General features: G+C 37.3%; 2 protein-coding genes across 4 annotated transcripts in view; both read left to right on the top strand.

Annotated features, from left to right (window-relative positions):
- The window catches only part of abat (4-aminobutyrate aminotransferase), a 58,824-nt gene extending 52,755 nt beyond the window's left edge, over positions 1-6,069 (top strand). For both annotated transcript variants that reach the window (XM_042505392.2, XM_088091212.1), the window contains exon 17: positions 1,236-6,069. In XM_042505392.2, coding sequence (XP_042361326.1) covers positions 1,236-1,357 — 122 coding nt within the window. In that variant the 3' untranslated portion in view covers positions 1,358-6,069. The remainder of the gene's footprint in view (positions 1-1,235) is intronic.
- Positions 6,070-8,726: 2,657 nt separating this feature from the next.
- On the top strand, positions 8,727-20,003 carry rcn3 (reticulocalbin 3, EF-hand calcium binding domain). Of its 2 annotated transcripts, none has more exons than XM_042505082.2 (8): positions 8,727-8,879; positions 9,949-10,172; positions 10,283-10,476; positions 11,169-11,341; positions 12,244-12,304; positions 12,400-12,491; positions 13,735-13,842; positions 19,621-20,003. In XM_042505082.2, exons 2-8 carry the CDS (start codon positions 9,955-9,957, stop codon positions 19,726-19,728), a joined length of 954 nt encoding a protein of 317 aa, XP_042361016.1. In that variant the 5' UTR covers positions 8,727-8,879; positions 9,949-9,954; the 3' UTR covers positions 19,729-20,003. The 2 variants fall into 2 exon arrangements, with proteins under 2 accessions (XP_042361016.1, XP_042361015.1); XM_042505081.2 differs by lacking the exon at positions 19,621-20,003 and adding an exon at positions 14,862-15,645.
- The last annotated feature ends 48 nt before the right edge of the window (positions 20,004-20,051 follow it).

Below are 20,051 nucleotides of genomic sequence, written 5' to 3'. Positions count from 1 at the left end.
AACATCTCAGTTAATTTGCATGAACTGAAAACACTCTAAAAAGCAACGGCTATGGCTGTACTCTGTGAATTAGGGGTTATGCAAGGTAGTGATATGCCTGCACCCACCTGTTTCTCAGAGTCCACGCCCATAGTATTGTGTAACTTTAAGCCTTAATAATTAAAAGGGTCAGTAATATGAAAAATCTCCCCCTGTACAGCTAACATGAATGTTGAAATTAGCTATAGAGACCAAAAACATTTTTATACCAGGCTGTAAACATGTTTGTTTATGCTGTCGGACATTTGAACATGGGGTTCTGTGGGGAGTGATTCTCTCTTTGAGCCAGCCTCAAGTGGACATGACATTTAATATCCAAAATGTCAAAGGCCAACTTCAATGTGACATCATACTGTCCTGCAAAAACACTTTTATGGCCATGACTCAACAGCATAACTCAGGAACAGAAGGGGAGACATTTGGCCAGATACTGGATTGGTGACACTAATGTTGGGTGCCTTAGCATTCATGTTTTCACGCGTGTGGCTATGAACTATATGGAAGTTAACATGAAGGTGGATGGCAATATTGATTGAACTATGTGGATATTCTAAGAGTCAGTACATTTATGTGACGTTAGAAAAACTCAAATCATTGCGTTAGTCTAATAAAACTGGATTTTTAATATACATGTAAACAGGTTAGTCCAACTAAAATCGTACTTAATCGAATTTCTGAAAGGATGGATGACCTGGATGATGTGGTTGGGGGTATACCCTTCAACCAGATCTGAAGTGGTCTAGGCGTTCTGTGCATGCTCCATAGTCCCTGTGCCGTACACAGAAGTGGAAAAGCATAGATTTGTAGAAGAAAGCAGGGAAAATCTAAAGAAGAAGAAGAAGGGAAGAAAACAAAACAAGATGAGGGCATCAAGTAAAGCATAGAGTAAGTACAAAATGTTCAGGGCTGAAAAGTTATCCATACCATTCTACATGCAGCCTGTTTGCCGCTTACTAAGTTGTTTGGTATGTGACATAATAGGCCAACCGGAAGAAGGTCCAATAGTAACTCACTGAAAGGGGGCATATCTTCACTTACCGTGGTGGAATCGGACAGACTTCCGTCAATAAATGGATTCTCTCCCAGGACCTGTATACTGGGACATGGACAGTAGTCTGATTAATGGCCTAATTGAGCTATGACCGTAGCTACACTTAACTTTGCATCTAAGCGTACTGAGTGTTTGTCACTGACAGGTGTCCTCCTGGGAGGGTGTGGTGACAGATCGATCCGTTTCCGTCCAGCACTGGTTTTCAAGGAGTACCACGTTCACATCTTCCTCAACATCTTCAGTGACGTGTTGGCCCAGATCAAATAAATCCTGACCCTGAAGGAACCTGACCGATGCTGCATGAGCCCGAGCTAATCCAGGATGGAGGAAGGGAAACTCCAGACAGCCCATGTCATGATAAGCACAATCCACACAATAACTCACAATGATGTCCCATAAAACCTCTGTTTCAACATCCAATCAGACAATCTTCATCTTCTTAGCCAGAAATGATAGTTGTGCTACCATAAAGATGTACCCAGAACACCATTCAGAACAGGTGCCAGTGGTTACTGTGCAGTTACGGAGAATCTCACAGAATGTGTATGTTTCTCAAAAATAAGTCTATTGAAATGACTCCAAACTGCAGGTTTTCTCATCTGGATTCATGTTTTTATGTGTAGACTGACTTGACTCTGGATGAAGTCATGCCAGCTTCTAGCTCCTTCACACCCTTTACTGCCTGAGATTCAGAGGTCAAAAGCCAGGCTAAAACGTGACTGCTACTTTAACAGGTAGCACAGCATGAGATCTATGTAAATAAGATATCGAAGATCCCAACTCCTAATTAACCTCACTTAACAGCTCAGAACAAGTCTTGCGTGCAGCTTCTTTTAGTGCTCATATGCATCATCCCACTACCTGATTCAGATTCACTCAAATGTTAAAGTTGTGTGTTTGTTTCATTAAGACTGCCAGTCAGTCTGGATACAGACCTCTGTGTCAGTTATGACTACTTGGAAACACACAATAAAGCCGAGATGTCAGCCTGCATGTCATTTACTGCTGTTCATTAGAAATGCCCTTGTTCTGATCTTGTGTTGCTCTGAATAGGAATGACTTTTCAGCTTGAAATGTTGTAGCCCAGAAAAATGTGAATCTTAAATGGACCATGAAAATGTCATAGATTGTTTAGTGCCTGCATGTCACCTAAATGTGCTAATATTCTTTCTGTTTTTTCTTTTTTTTGTGGCTCTAATGAGAGCAGCCAACATTCTGAACAAATTCACTTAACTCTTGAACAAAAGTTTCATATGTTGCCACGGTTATAACTGAAAAGGCATTTACTTTTTAGTTTCACCTCACACTTGGTGATGATTCTGTATTTAAAGGTCTAATGTGTAGGATTTATTGACATCTAGTGGTGAGGTTGCAGATTGCAGCTAATACAAACCTCTTGTATGTCAAGCATGTCAGAGAACTAAGGTGGCCGACACGAAAACATGAATGGTCCTATCTATAGCCAGTGTAGTTTGTCTGTTCTGGGCTACTGTTGAACAACATGGCAGACTTCTTGATGGAGGACCAGCTCAGTAGGTAGATATAAATGGCTTATTCAGAGGCAACAAAAACAACAATTCATGTTTTCTGGTGATTAAAAGCTAATAAAAACATAGTTATGAATATTATATACTGTATATTTCTGCCAATACATGCCCCTAAATCCTACACACTGGACCTTAAACACCTTTTACAGACAGATAGTGAAACTGAGGACAACACACATACATAAAAAAAGCACAAAAATTATAGGAATGCTCTCCAAATCCAAAAATGCAGTGAACACAAAAACGTTCAAAGAAGTGAAAACACACTTTATGGACTTGTGCTTGTATTTTAAGCAGCAAACTTCTACAGTCATCCTTGTTTTGTTATCACAGGAGTTATCTTATAATCAGTCCGTCCAAATGTTGCTTACTTACTTAAAGTCTCTGCATTACATTAGCTAAAGCCATGATTTTTACATAATCTTTTAAGATATTAATACACTAATTAACATTTGGGCACTATTACAAGCTTTGGTAGGAGACAATGGAATGGTCAATTTGTTGATGCAAACGCTAGATTTGTTTATACCTGGTATTAACTCTTTGAAACCGGGCACCTGGCAAACCTGACTTTACCTTTTTTGTCTTGCTTTCAGGCACATTTGCTTTCAGGCATATTTGAACCTTTGAATCCTGACCAAATTGGTAGGATTTCTTTCTAAAACATGAGGAAAAAAAGTCAATGAGCAACTTGCTAAGAAATGTTCCACAAATTGCAAGAAAATAGTAGAATTAGAAAATAATTTTGAAAAACTAGAGGCTAGGGAAAAAAGAAAAAGGTATTGAAAAACTATAGAATTATCATTATTATATATGTATATGTAGTTTTAAGTCTTTTTTGCCCTGTTTTTGTGTTGTTTTTAATTTACTTCTTTTTTTCAAATTTTCTTGTACTTTTTACAAATTTCTTGTTAATTTGGCGATCATTTCTTCTTTGGCTGCTCATTGTGTTTTTTGAAAGAAATGAAGCCAATTTCATCAGGTTTCTATAGTTTACGATAATCATCCCAGAAAGTAGCACATCTCACGATAACACAGTATTACAAAGACCCAAAACGATTTTTAAAAAAAAAAAAAATTCTATTCAACAATTGCTATAATTAAAAACCAATGTTGAAACAAATCTTGAAACCAATTGTTAATGAAAGTATGTTTAAGTAGTTTCTCTTAATAAATAAAATAAATAAAATAAAAGTGAACTGCATTTTTTTCAGTATTTTAAGTAAGTAAGTAAATGTACACATTATGATAACTGTATATTTTCATACTATAGTATACCTTGGAACTGGTATACTGCTACATTCCTACATGTGGCCACTTTGTGTCCTCAGAGGTTCGCTCACATGCCTACTCAGCCTGATATTGACGTCCTTAACTATTGGGCTAAAACTTTATGTTGCTAATGTTACATAGGTTCGAAGCGTTGCCGAAAGACCGTCTCTGGAGTTGCTTTCCTCTCGATGAACTGTCATTTTAACATCTACCCAGTTAGCACGAGGTAACACTGCAGCAGCTGTCAACTCTCCCAACAAACTCACACCTATACCAAAACGGCAATACTCTTGAATCAGTTCATAACTGCTGGGTAACGTTAGCAATGTTACCTGTTAACTGTTACCATCTATACCAACTGTTAACTGTTACCTGTAGAGCTCACTCTCCTGCAGCAATAATTTCTTAGTACTAGGGATGTGGAGGTACCACGGGGTGTGCTTGTCTTGTGATAAACACAGAGAGAGTGGGGCATGGAGGGGCTGAGAGAATCAATGCTCTGTGCACAGTGCTACAATGAAATAACATTTCAACTATTTGAAATATTAAGTGTGCATAACAAACCCTAACCTAGTTAAAAACAATGGCAATACAGTTGATCTTTGCAAATGGAAATGATGTACTTGTTTTGTAACATAAAAAGTAAGGTAGAGAGATCCAGTCATAAATGGTTAATCATTCTAATGCCAGGTGTGAACACTCAGACATAGAGCTGTCCAAGTGTGATCAGATAACCCAAGGCACATGTTAATACCAGGTCTGAGCAGGCTCAAATGTGACCGGACTTGAAAAGGCTTCCTCAGTTTAGACTGAGGAAGTCAGAGTACAGAAGGTCAATCTGTTTAGAATCACACAAATGTGGTATACCATGACCTGAATGACTAAGAATCTTCACAGACACTGTCAGTAGTTGTTAATTAGAAGTAGCCAATCAGGCCTGTTAGTAGCTCCATTTGGACTGCCTCATCCACTGAAAATACTAAACTAAAGGCTAACCCTAACGCCTTGAAAGACTTTCAGTAAAGTATAGATCTCACCTTTGTGTTGCTTGCCCAAGAGCCAAGCCCTAATGGGCTGCTGGCCACTGTAGCAACTCCCTCCACCACTAGGTGTCGCTATGTCTTTCAGCTCAGCTGTCTCTTCCACCAGCAGAGAGCGAGGGCTGAGCTCTAGTGGTGCGTGCTGTGCACTACATTCAGTGAGTGTAACAGAAAAAAGGAGTGCCTTTATTTATGATGTTATTGGAAAAAACATACCTTCGGGATTACACTGGTATAACATAATACCATGATACCGCCCAAGTGTATGGGCAGTGTTTCCAAACTGTAATGTTTCAAAAGAAAAGATGGATTATTGTCAACTGGTTAGTTTGCAAATGCACATATACTTTGCCAGCTGAATTCTCACAGTAGATGAGACAAAGACAAACAAGGCTAGCTTGTTACCAAACTGTAGCTAAGTTGCTGAACTTGAACTTAAAGCACAGGTCTATTGAACAGGGAGGTCTATAAACACATTTGATTGTCAGGTAAACAGAGATGTAGAACATAAAGTCTTAAACAGCTGTACAGCACACATTTTATAAATACTTGTGAAATTGCCATTTTTGTTGTGTAAAATTGCTCAAAGTGTTGCTCTGCTGTTTCTGTAAAACACTTGAGACCCTGAGTAGTGTTGGGCAAGTGTTACAAATGTGTAGCAGCTTAGAAAGAGTGTGAAAGTGTTAACACATTCATTTCTTTCTGATTATTAACTGACACGCACACGTTTTCCATTCTTGTTGCAGAGATGATGTCCAGTAAGCCTAATGTAAGGTATTTGTTACCTATAGTTCACAGGGTCATTTTGTCCTATATGAATTAGTCCTCAATATTAATTCTAAAGGAGATGTAATGAAGTGGGTAGGGTTTGGCTTCAGGGTTTCAAGGCTGAGTGATCCAGTGGTGGTGATGATGACAACAGTGCCTGCCTCTTAGTTGTCAGTCAGTATTCCACAGAATATCCATGATGACCTTCTTTAACCATTTTTGACATAAACTATTAACACCTGTGATCAGAGATAGATGATTATTGATGTAATTATTTTAGAAGGCTCTAACTGTTGTTGTCTATAAAACATTCTGTCTCTTTACTGTGATAAATAAATTAAGTTTTGAGTAATCTTGTTGAGTTCTCATTTTTCGAGCCTGGAAGTTGATCTCTGGTAACTCAGGGAGGCTCAACTTGTCTCATGAGTATTGCTACCTCCTGTGTTTGTTATAATTGTCAAGACATGCTGACCTGAAAGTATGATTCAAAAGAGAAACTTAGGACACCATTTGTGGCCTGGTGGGAGACTCTTCTGGAAACACTTGTGGTGAACCTGGATGGGAAAGGTCATTACACATGCAGCACATTATTTAATTTCTGACTAAATCACAGAAATATGATGAATAACTTTTGCATCATTACAAATACTCTTATTTTACTGATCATTCAAATGTCTTTTAAAGAACACTGTCCATAAAACGTATTGAGATAAGTGATATCCAAATTACAAATAAGGGTGCAAATTATCAAAGTAGTGTACTACCAATATCAGTCTGGGCTGAAATCACAATTTACAACTGAGGCGTGAACGAACCTCCTAACATTCAGGAAATATCAAATCAAGTATTTTTATGCTATGAATTGACATTGAACAAAAAATAGTGTCATTTGGAGTAATTGCCCCTGAAAAGGCAAACCCATCTCCATCATAGTTTCCTTTATTTTGTGCAATAGTCAGTGTTATCCACCCCAATTAGCTTATAGTAGCTAGTTTAAGCACATAAATTTTAACTAATGTTGCCTTCACATGCTCCTCAGAAATATTGTTTTTACCGTATCCACCTGTTAGGAGTACTCTAAGTCATTATTATGAGTGGGAAATTGGGAAATTTTGAATATACCCGAGTTGTGACATTTATGTGATGTTTCAGGGCAGCAGAAATGGCTGACAGCATGGAGACAGTGTCAATAAGTAATGGTTAAAAAATTACATATGTTAGTTTTTTTCCTAGTCACTGTTATTTACTTTCAGTAGCTGCACATTTTAGTATATACATCTATTAGTTGTAGCAAGCAATCAGACTTTGAACTATAAGGCATGCCAAGCAAGTAAACTAACATCAATAATGACTTTTTTTTTGTAATATGGCAGGCAAAAGTCAGTGTTTGGTCAATGGTAAGAAACTTTAATTAACATAATAAATGTAAATTTTGATCACATGTAAATTGTAATATGGTATTAATGATTACATATAAAAATATAATATATATTAAAAAATAGGGAAATAGAATAATATGAATAAACTGGAAACAAATATCAACCTCTTGTTTAAATGCTCTTAGTATTAAAATGCAACCCATCGTCTTTGTAGCTTCCATATTGTTTCCACTTCATGACCTCAAAGCACAGAAGAAAGTCATAAAAAAGGACTTCCCAACCATGAAACTACCCTACAACCATCTGACATCACATGAATGCAGCATAATAGATTGGTGAAGAGCATGGATCTATTATAAATGAATAAAGGGATGACATATTTTTGTAGGCCAATCAGGAGGTAAGCATTGCACTGGTTCCCTTGTTAAAAACCTTATGGGATTTTTGATTGGGATTTTCGATTATCGCCAAAAATACGCTCTGTGACGAACGCACGTTTATGAGATTTACACGTTTTGTTCAGTGTATCTTCACAGATGAACACCACTTTTGTGTGTTTTGAAGTGTAAATTAAATCGCCAGAAGCAAAACGCTATTGTTAGGCTATTCACAAACTACATCACGGTCACAGTATTAAACATCACCACTAAAAACACTGTAAAAACACGTTAAAACATGATCGAAAAATATTATATACATACATTTGCAAGTTCGAGTGTGAGTCTGTAAAGCTGTTACAGTGGACAAGTGGGTTTAATGAGTTTCTGTGTCTGCTATGATGATGTCTAACGTCCCTGACAAACACTGTAGTCCAATTTAGCCACTTGTTAGCATCCACCTTTTTCAAGACGAGTAAAACCTTAAAAGTTCAAAAATCCGATTTAAGCGGACATATTTAATGATGCAGAACAAAACGTCTAAATATCTTTAGCTTGTGCAGACTTTATTTGGGGCATTTTACCGAAAACCCATTCAAAAAAACCCATTGACTTTTGGACGAGGAAACCGGGAGTGCTAAGAGGCTAACGGACTTCCACGTTTTAGGACTCATTACTTCACTACTCTATTGTCACAAGGGCCCCTCATAATAGAGTGCCGAGGGACCTGTTTTCACTACTGTACGCCACTGACCTACCCACCCCCTGCCCCAAATGTGAAATAGGTGATTACGGCCCTGCCATCAATGTCTATGGTGTGACAGTGCTAATAAAATTTGGAATAAACAAGATAAAACATATCTTTTTCATTTTCAAACACAGGTGCCTGTATCAGTAGTCATTCATGCGCACTTGTTCAGAGCAGAACTCTGATTTGTGAATCCACTGTGGACTGCATTTAGAGAAATGGTTTCCCCTGTTAATGCTTAGCGCGCCCTCGATGGTAAAGGCTAAGGGTTTGGGTTCAGTTAAGGGGGAAGCACAGCTTGACGGGGGAACAGACTACCTCACAACACCAGCGGCTCACAGCGGCGCAGGACACGCTTACGTGAGATGGTGAAATCGGATGAAATTAATGAAAGGGTCAAACGTAGCGAGTTGCTCCTCAGCTCAGTCGTCCCATTTTGCGTGACAACGTGGCGGTTAACAGCCAATGAGAATTTACTCACATTTGTGTCATATTTTTGATTGGTTAGAATTTCCTTTGTAGCGTTTGCCATAGGGTAGCCGAAAGACAAGGCCCACCTCCCTGACCCTGCTATTTAAAGGTACAGAGTGCCAACGCGGACTGATCTGCCGTTCCCAAACTACGAAGGGAGGTGTCGCGAGACGCTGCCAAGAAACTGGTGAGTTCACTTTTTCTTGCCTCTAAAAAGGTTTTTTAAAAGTAGTAAAGGTTGAGAGTCTTAATGAAGCTTTTGTAGCTCGGCTGTCCCACAGTGCATTCAGTTCAGCTGATGAACTCCCAGCAGCATGAAGGAAACTCTGAGAGAGTGTGTTTAATGATGGGGAGATGAGACACTGCAAAGTCAGTGATTACATGCTCATTCATAGATTGTACTACCATCTACTCACCATTATATCAACTAATATAAGTCTGAATCTTCGAGAAAATACTTTTAAGTTTAGTTTTTAAGTCTCTGAAGATTCACATCATTGTACAGTTATCTTGGATTAATGATGACTGGATTCTGATGATAAAAAAATGTATTTCTGCTTGTCTTCATGTAAGTGTTAAGTTTTGGCAATTGAATTGAGTTTTACACTGTGAATCCAAGGATATGTACTGCATGGGCAGGGTTTGTTATAGATAACCCTTTAAAACCTGGATGGACATCAGTTTTCTTGCACAGCTTTCAGATGGCTTTTGCAAGTATTTAAACCTTTGAAATTGCTTTGAAGAACGTGATGTAAAGGGCAATCAGCAACTTAGTATGAAATATTACTATTGTTATTTATTTGTATTATTTTTATTTCATTTTTTTCTTTTACAGGTCATTTTATGTGTTTGATGTGTTACTTTTCTTTCCTCTTTTTTTTCTAAGTTCAGGTAATCTTCTTGTAACTTATTACTTATTTCTTGCTAATTTAGAAGAGTTTGATAGGCTGAGACAAAAGCCTTTGTTGATCAAACTACATTTATGCATTTGTGCAAAACTAGCACATTGGGTAAAACAAAAGAATTTCTCATTTGTGCCAGGCATTATTTCAAAGCTGGTTAGAATATTTGGCATGGCCAGCAGAACAACTGGTAAAACCCAGGTGCATGTCAGTGTACTGTGCACTGTCAGGAGACACATCTGGGTCATTTCTTTCTCAGTTTGAGACTCTGACCTCTAGGAGGCGCTTTAGTCTTTTATTATAAGCATTTCATCTGTCATTTACTTCTGATTTTTTGTCTCTGCTCCCCACCAGTCAATCATGATGCTGCTGAGGTCACTAGCATCCCTCTGTGTCCTGGCTGCTGCTGTCTTTGCCGTCCCTGCTCAGGAGAAACGCATCCATCACCAGGCCGACCTGAGTGACCACGCTCACGATGATTCTCACGGCTACCAGTATGACCACGAGGCCTTCCTGGGCAAGGAGGAGGCCAAGACCTTTGACCAGCTGACTCCTGAGGAGAGCAAAGAGAAACTAGCGTAGGTTTTACTAACCTTCAGTGCGCTATGTTTAAACTGTTCACTTCTGCCACAAAATGTCACCTTGATTTCAGTCAACCTTTTCCATAACTGCCCATCTCGCCCTACAGGAAGATCGTGGACCGCATTGACACAGACAAAGACGGCTACATCACACATGCAGAGCTGCACTACTGGATCAAACACCGGCAGAGGAGGTACATCGAGGAGAACGTGAACAAACATTGGAAGGACTACGACAAGAACGAAGATGGAAAGATTGCCTGGGAGGAGTACAAAAACACCACCTATGGATACTATCTAGGTAATTCTCTGTGTGTGGAGGATGTTCCTCCATATTCACCTGTCAAACTCTTTCCTCTCCTTTCTCCTCAAAGAGAAAGAAGGGCTCAGTGTATCATAGAAGGTCCCGTGGCCGACGAGGTCTTTGTCAGCCTAGGGGCTGGTCCAAAGCAAGCCTGAGCCAGCCCTAACTATAAGCTTTATCAAATGAGGAAAGTCTGAAGTCTACTCCTAAATGTGGAGACGCTACTGATCTGAAACTAGAATATGGTTCCACAGAAGAGGAGCCTGATAGCTGAAGGCAATCACATCTCTTCATCATGCTTCATGCTTGTCTTCATGTTACTAATTTATGGGTATTGAGTTGAGGTTATCTGGTCACACACACTTATTCTAAGGTCAACAATAAACTTTCATGCTCAGGTGGAAAAAAAGTAATAAACAAAATGTAACTTGAAGCTCCATTTATTAGCTGTTCTGGAGCGTTCTGTTATATTGCATGATCTTCACAGCAGATTGAGTTTGCTTAATTGTCATGGACTTTCATGAGTGTTTGAATTCACATTTTTCTAAGCACTTTTTCAATGACTCCTACATGGATAAAAATCTATTTGAGGAATCAGCGTGGATCTGTCAGGACAGACAGACTTGAGGAAACACTGTCTATATGAACACCTAAATGCTGTATTGCTAAAAATGAACCTTTCTCTTCAGATGAGGAGTTTGATGACATTGAAGACAAGGCCACCTATAAGTCCATGCTCACCCGGGACGAAAGGCGCTTCAAGAAAGCTGACAAAGACCGGGATGGTATCGCCACACAGGAGGAGTTCAAAGCCTTCCTTCACCCGGAGGAGTTTGATTACATGAAGGACCTGGTAGTGCAGGTACAGTGTTCTCTCTGACCAGCAGAAAATTCAAAGATAGCAATATGAAGTATATTTATTACAATTACAGTGATATGGCTCCATGGATAGCAATGCTCATGGTGAGATATGTTTCCCGTTTGCAATCACTCTTCATCTGTTTGCATGGATTTCCACATCAATATTTTTTTGTACCCTGTGATGTCTGTGACCTCGGTTGGTTGCTCTTTGGTTAAAATCAAACCATGCACACAACACTGTCATCACAGTGAATGTTACACATGTGTAAACGTAATGTTGTATTTTTAGGGATTTAACATACTCAGCTTTGTTTAACCCTCTGAAAACTTGAGAAAATTGGTTTGATTTCTTTCAAAGCAACGCACTCAGCAACTTGGCAAGAAATCATAATAATAAATAAAGTGCAAGAAATTAGTAAAAGGTGACAAGAAAAATGACCTGAAAATGAGAGAGAGAGAAAATTATTAGAAAACAATCAAAAACAAGGATAACTGTAAAGAGAACCACTTTTATATTATTATAGTTATGTATTTGAATAAATTTATTTTTAGGGCTTTTCTCAGGTCATTTCCTTGTTTGTTTTTTACATTTGTCTTTTGCAAATTTTTAGGACATTTTCCACTACTTTCTTGCTCATTTCTTGCAAAGTTGCTCATTGTCTTCATCTTATGTTCTTGGAAAAAAATCCGGCTTTTTTGCTCAGGTTTCAAATTGTTTATATTTCTAGGCTGACAGCTCTAATACTGTTTATGTGATTGTGAAATAGTACAATAGACTACCTTTCATTGTCTCTTTCTCCTTTCACAGAGCTCTTAACAATTGTGAACCTTAAAAATGACTTGATCAGTACCTTCACTAACAGGACTGAACCACTTTGACAACTAAGTAATTTTCTCATTTAGGAAACTGTGGAAGATATCGATAAGAACGGCGATGGCAAGATCAACCTGGATGAATACATCGGTAGGTAACACCCATTTTTTCTCAGACCAACTCCAATATCCACTCCTCACCAGGAGGGCATCTGTCCTAAATGTGTGTGTGCTGCTGCTCCACAGGTGACATGTTCACACCAGAGGATGGGGAGAGCGAGCCAGACTGGGTCCAGACAGAAAGGAAACATTTCTCTGAGTTCAGAGATGTCAACAAGGTAAAAGCTACTCAGCTACTGAGAACTGCAGTCCTTCATTATTTGAGGTTATTTTCTCACCACGGTTACATGACATAGATTCAGTCACAGTCAAAGTGACAGCATGCACATGTGGAGACACTGGAGGCTGTGTGCTGATTGGACTTCCACAGTGTCAGCTGAGTGCAGGAGTCACCTCTCTTAACCCCTTAAAACCTGGAGCGACTTCACTTCTTGTGCTCATTGCAGTTGACTTACACAAGTATTTAAACCTTTGAACCTTTGTAAGAAATGCTCTACAAATTTCAAGAAATCAGTAGATTTAGAGAATTACTCCAGGGAAAATGAATAGGGAAAAACTATATTTTAATTGTCATCGTTATATATTTAGAAATATTTTACAAAAATATAACATTTTAAAACATTTTTTAAATTTTATTTAGTTTTGTTTAACTTTAGTTATCTTTTTTTTCATTTTTAAAGAATAATTTTCAGGTCACTTGAAAAAAAAAAAGAATTTTGGGTCATGTGTTTTAATACATCAAGCAAAAAAACATTAAGTGTAAGTATAAATGCTGTTTTTTCAGAAATACTTTAAAAAGTATACAAAAAACTACTTTGCTACAGTAATAAGAATAAACGGAATTTATTACTTCAACACCTGCTAACCTCAAGTAAACTGATCTGGAAGTGAAAAAACTTAATGCAAAATGCAATTTCAAACATATTTGGAGTGTGGAAAAGTTAAAGCTCTAACACATACACAAGCATCGGCCTCCAGCAGTCCAGCCCACATTCTGTTTTTATGCACCAACAGCCTGAAACAGAAAGCCCATAAAACCCCAAATGTACAAGAGAAGCAGCCTCTGTAGACGGTCTTAAGAAGCAGCTCAAGACCCATTTCTGTGCTCTTGCTTTAAATTAATTTCACTGTTATTTTCATCGCATATTATGGTTATTATTTCTTATAGACTTGTTTTATGCTTTTTATGCACTTTTACTGTTTTGAGTTTTGTTGTTTAATATTTTTTTTTAATTTATATTTCTTTTATTTGTTTTCCATGTCTGGCCTGTCTGCAACTGATTTCCAAAGTTATTTTATCCATGTGCTAGATAATTTTTTTATTTTGTACTGATTATATATTTTGATATATTGTTAGGTTTAAGGTGCTATACATATAAAGTTTATTATTATTATTATTATTATTATTATGTGCCTATCTTCACCGTTAGCTCCTCAGTAAAGCAGCTGTGTGTTGTACAGGACGGCTTCCTTGATGCTAATGAAGTGGCCCAATGGGTTTTGCCGGGAGAAGTTGACCACGCTGACAATGAGGCCAAACACTTGATCCATGAGACAGACACTAACAAGGTAGACCTTTCACTGCTTAATCCCTCTGATAGATAGAGTATATATATATATATATATATATATATATATATATATATATACGTATGTATATATATATATATATATATATCTGTGAGCCGAAGAAGACCGTGTGTCTTCAGTAGCCGCAGAGTAGGAAAAGTATTGAGACTAAAACATTGCTGGCTTTATTATTTTATGGGTTTTGTTGACAACAAGAAGACTAGCACTCTCAATTTAATTATGACATGAGTTATCCTTTTGTTAGCCAGCAGTAATGTAACTCTACACTAAGCTGGCAGTTTATAAGGTACACAAACAATACTACAATAAAAACTATGAGTAGACACTGAACTACAACCAGAAACATATTCCACTCTCCGATTCTAATATGAATTGTAGTTGTATTCTACATACACATTTCCTTCCATGCAATGGCTGTCCTATCATTAAAGGGAAAAATCACCCCCAAAAAATAATCTTAAAAAAAATTATAAAATGTTTGGTTTCTAACAATGACTTAACAAATATGTCACTTCACGTACACCACTAACTTTTGGTTTCAGACAGAAGACCAACTCTGGTCTGCTGTGTGAAATTCTGATGTTGGTGATCCATCCATCCCTTCCTATCTGCCTGTCTGCTACTTAATTGCTGTTGACGGGATTACATTGGAGTTATTCAAAAGTCGGATGCGTCTCGTAGAGATGCTGTGAGGTGCCTTATGCATGAGTAACAGAAGCAGAAGGCCCTATTTGACGCTCTGTAAATGAGAACGGGCTGAATAATAAAGATATGGCAGGTCCACCTGTAGAGGCTTTGGTCAAAAGACAGCCTAACTGACCGTCCATCACTTGTCTAAGTTATCATGGTAATTTGAGTAATTGTGAGTTAATTCTTAACAAGCTTCTGTGTGTCTTGCTGTCTCTTACTCCTGTTTGTCATCACCTCATGTGTCCTCTCCTCTTTCTTTCTTCCAATCATAAACCAATAAACCGCTGTTGGACGGAATCAAACAACAGGACGAGAAAATAACCAAGAAGGAGATTCTGGCCAACTGGAACATGTTTGTGGGCAGCCAGGCAACCAATTATGGGGAAGACTTAACGAAGAGACACGACGAACTATGATATGATATAACTATGATGAGTCATCAGAGGCTCAGCTGGGTTTACATTTCAAAACTATGGAGAATTGGTTACCATGGTTTGGGGGGGTGGGGGGTGGGGTGGTCACAGTTAATGTAAGGTTCTCACTCTGGGTTGCAGGGGTATAATCATGTACCCTTGTTCACACACATGCACACATACACGCACAGACAGTATGATCCAGGCGAATCCACCATGCACTCACATACTGTGTATGTGATTACAGATGGTACTGATGGTCCCACACACACACACACACACACACACACTCCTCTTTGTTTTATGCATCTGTGTGATTTTTTTTTTAAACTGAGATGCCTCATATCCTCACAGAGAGCACACTGCTCTTGTCCAGTGAAAACTGTGTATCTCCAAAATGTCAAACTAACAGAACTGTGGATTAAGTCCAACATGCACTGGCAGCCAGTTGAGAAGAAGCTGCTTCTGAGCCTCACAAGTTCAAATGTGGTCTCAACACATTGTTCTCATCTAATGAAGAGCAGCGGACATTGAAGATACAGAGTTTCTCTCTGAGACAGACATGATTTTGTCACAAGGTGTGTGTTCATTTGCTGTTACAGAGTGGAAGAGTCTGACTGAAGGCTGTTACTGAACTGTTGGGTTTGACTAATAAACTCTTGTTTTTCTATAAACACTATATTTTTTTGTTTTGTTTTGCACTAACCGCTCCATAAACTGCAGGTACATTTCTGTGTTATGTAAGTATATTGTGATAAATGTTATCACTACAGTGTAGCTCTGTGCATGTAGAGGGCGTGTTTTGATGGTCTCCTGCAGATTTCTAATTCTGGCTGTTTCCCACCTACAATAAGACATTACATGTAGCTGGAAGGTATGGTTCTAAAGCAGAGGTTGGGCTTTAACATTTATCAATTTTTCAGCAGATTCATGTTGTGTTAGACCATATTTAGAACAAATTGAAGTAGGGAAGGCAGAGATTAATTTTATAAATGCAATGGCTGGTACATAGACCTTCCCCTGTAAAACCTTCCAAACACTCAAAACAACCAGTCAGTTTTTTTCTAAGATAATTTTTGGGCTTTTTATGCCTTGATTCCATAGGACAGGCTAAGTGTGAAAGGGGGAGAGAGGGGGAGTGACATGCAGCAAAGGGCCGAGGTTGGAATTGAAACCGTGGCCACGACATATAGAATAAATAAATAAATATTTGAAAAATTTACTAAACTATGACATTTTCAGGCTAACATACTATGATATTTTTCTGTGATATTTTTCATGCTGCTTTGGTGCTTTCTTAATGCTTTTTTTGAATGGCATATTATCACATGATATTTTTTTAAATATTTTGGACAGCATACTTTACTAGGATTTTTTAAGTTATTTTGGACAGAAAACAATAGTATTACCTTTCTTGCCAGTGTTTTTATGCTTCTTTGGACAAAAAAGTATGAACTATGACTTTTTCACGCTATTCTGGACAACACACTATACAGTGATTTTTTTATTAAGCTCTTTTAGATGACATTCTTTTATATTACTTTTATATGCTATTTGGACAACATACTGTACAATGGCTTTTTTATGATATTTCTGATGACTTAGTGTGCAATGACTTTTTATGGTATTCTGAACGACATGCTGTACTATGATTTTATTAGGCTCTCTCTGATTACATACTATACTTTATATTTTTTAATTTATTTTGGACAACATAATATACTTTGATGTTTTTATGCTATTTTCGAAAACATACTATATATGATTTTTTCATGTTATATTGGACCGCTTACAATGCAATGCTGTTTTTTGCTATTTCGGATGACATACCATACTTTGATGCTTTTATGCTATTTTGGATGACACACTATAGTGTGATGTTTTATTGCTATTTTGGACAACATTCTATAGTATGACTTTTTTATGCCATTTTGGACAAAAACTGCAATATGATGTTTTTATGCTTTTTTTGACGAGACACTATAGTATATTTTATTACTATTTTGGACGACATATTATAGTATGATGTTTTGTTACTATTTTGGACAACATACTAAAATGTGATGCTTTTATGCTTTTTTGGAAGACAGACTATAGTATGAAATTTGTATGCTATCTAATGACACTTTAGTGTTACTTTAAAATTCTATTTCGGACATTGTATGATAATATCACTTTTTATGCTTTTTTGGACAACATAGTATAGTATGATGTTTTATTGCTATTTTGGACAACATACTATAATATGATGTTTTAATGATATTTTGGACGACATACTACAGTATGACTTTTTTATGCAATTTTGGAAGACATACAATAGTGTAATGTTTTATTGCTATTTTAGATGACATACAATAGTGTGACTTTTTCCATGCTATTTTGGACAACAGAATTTAGTATGATGTTGTATTGCGCTTTTGGACAACATACTATAGTATGACTTTTTTACGGTATCTTGAACAACAGACTATAGTATGATGTTTCATTTTTATTTCAGCAATATACTATATGCTATAAATATGCTCTTTTGGAAGGCCTACTATAGTATTATGTTTTATTGCTCTTTTTGACGGCATAATATAGTATGATTTTTTCAGCTATTTCGGACACCATGGTATAGTATGATATTTTTATGCTATTTTCGAAGACGTACTACAGTATGATGTTTAAATGCTATTTTGGAAGACATACTATAGCATGACTTTTTAATGCCTTTTTGGAAGACATACTCTTGTGTGATGTTTTAATGTTATTTTGGCTTCTTTGGACAACATACTAGAGTATGATTTTTTTATGCTATAATGGACGATAAAGTATAATAAGATGTTCTATCGCTATTTTTGTCAACAATCAACAGTATGACTTTTTTATGCTAGTTTCAACAAATTACTTAAGTGTAATGTTTTATTGCTATTTCGGTCATCATAGGATAGTATGACATTTTTATGCTATTTTGGACGACATGCTTTAGTATGGTGTTTTGTTGCTATTTTGGAAGCCATACTATAGTATGATGTTTTATTGCTATTTTGGACAACATACTATAGTTTGATGTTTTATTGCAATGTTTGATGACATACTATAGTATAATGTTTTTACGCTATTTTGGAAGACATACTATAGTATGTTTTTTTATTGCTTTTTTGGACAACATACCATAGTATGCTGTTTTATTGCTGTTTCAGGCGACATACTATAGTATGACTTTTTATGCTATTTTGGACGACATATCATAGTGTGTCATCCAAAAGAGCGATTAAACACTATACTATAGTATGTTTTCCAAAATAGCATAAAAATAGCATAGCAGTAGGATGTTCTCTGTGCACCACTCTTCAACATTGTTGATTTCCTCTCGGTATGAACTCTCATCGTTGTTTGTAATACGGCCAATGATGGTGTTGTCATCGGCATACAATAGAGTTCTCCTGATGCCTGATGTTGTCTTTGATGTGCTTTCGTCGTTCGCAATTCGTCATAAATATCTAAAACAAATATATACTATATATATATATATATATATATATATATATATATATATATATATATATATATATATATATATATATATAGAATTAATAGACATGCCATACATTAAAGATCTTAAACAAAAAAAAAATCATTACAAATGTAGTCATGTGAAGCACATCATGTTCATGAAAGAAGATTTATACGTGTCAAAGACCATTAGCATGTAACGATAACCACCATGAATAATTTTAAAGAACAAGAGTTTAACTTCTTTGTCACTCCTGACAGCTGTCCCATCTATGTGTGAATGTTCTAAAAGTATAAAAACTGAATAGCAGGTGGCACCTTTTAATCTGTGTCAGCCATCAGTATATGAATGTGTGGATGTGAATAGGCAGGTTTCCATTACAGATGAGCAACACTTTAAAACACATTTGTGAGATGACTGTGTTTCCATTAAGCGATGTTCTGTCACTTCTCTCACAGTATTGTGCGACGTCTCCTCTGGTGATAACATGCCAAGAAGCATGATGATGGATGTTCAAAACATTAGCAGCTTTATTTTTTATTGCAGCCACCACACTAGCCGTTATTATTTCCAATTCAAGACCACGTAGGCCTGTTATGGAGCCATAATAGAAAGGCGAGCCCCTTATACGTGGGAGTGGCCACATATGAGGGATTTCTGGGAGCTGATAGTCCACGATCTCACAGAGGAATTGTTGATTCAAAACTTCCAGATAATTCAGTTAACTTTCGTAGCTTCTGCTGCATCTTGAGGGAGCCAGTTCCTACCGACAAGCACATAGCCATAGCATCACGTGGCCTTGAAAAACCAAAAAAGTGTTTCCATTGCAGTTTTGCCAAATAGGGCTTATAGTAATTACCTGAAATACCACCTCATACGAGTGTAATCTTTTTTTGCGATTGATGGGAGTTTTTGAATTTTCGATAAGGCAAATTTTCCTTTCACAATTTCAATTTGTGCAATTTAAGAGTTAATGGAAACCCACCTAATGTGAAAGCACTGTGATTGGTCGAATAACGAGAAAAGAGTTATACAAGTGCGGGTCCATTTACCATTCCTCTAGCCTCTCAAGGCTTTTATTAACCTTCAATAAGATGCAGAATTAAAGCCAGATGTGTCTGATTCCATTTCTGTCCTTTCCTGTCTGCTCCTCAGGACGGCCATCTGACACTCTCTGAGGTGCTTGATAAGATGGACTTTATCAAGATCAGCACCATCACAGACTATGGAGGCATGAGGGTCGACGAGCATGATGAATTGTAAACTATGTCCCGCAGCACAGGAGGAATAATGGTCTCCATGGTGTTTGACAAACATATCCAGCTCACAGTGTCTGTGAGGACATCTCCTCTTGCAGAGCAGTCAAGTATGAAGAGACCAACAAGAGCAGCTCGGACTCAAAAACGGACTGCAGAGCTGCTGAGAATAGGACTGCTAACCTACATGTTCACATGTGCACTGAGTGGAATGTTCCTGACTCTGACTTTAAGCTCTAAAACTGCAAACAATAAAAACATCCAGCCATTTGTTTCCATATATTTAAGACTTAATCTAAATGACTTAACACTCATTAACAGCTGACACAT

This window comes from Plectropomus leopardus, chromosome 18 (assembly GCF_026936395.1).
Source record: "Plectropomus leopardus strain MGB_pleo_1.0 chromosome 18, ASM2693639v1, whole genome shotgun sequence".
NCBI classification, from domain to species: Eukaryota; Metazoa; Chordata; class Actinopteri; order Perciformes; family Serranidae; genus Plectropomus; species Plectropomus leopardus.
Note: the sequence above shows the minus strand (reverse complement) of the source record. Positions and strands in the feature narration are given on the sequence as shown.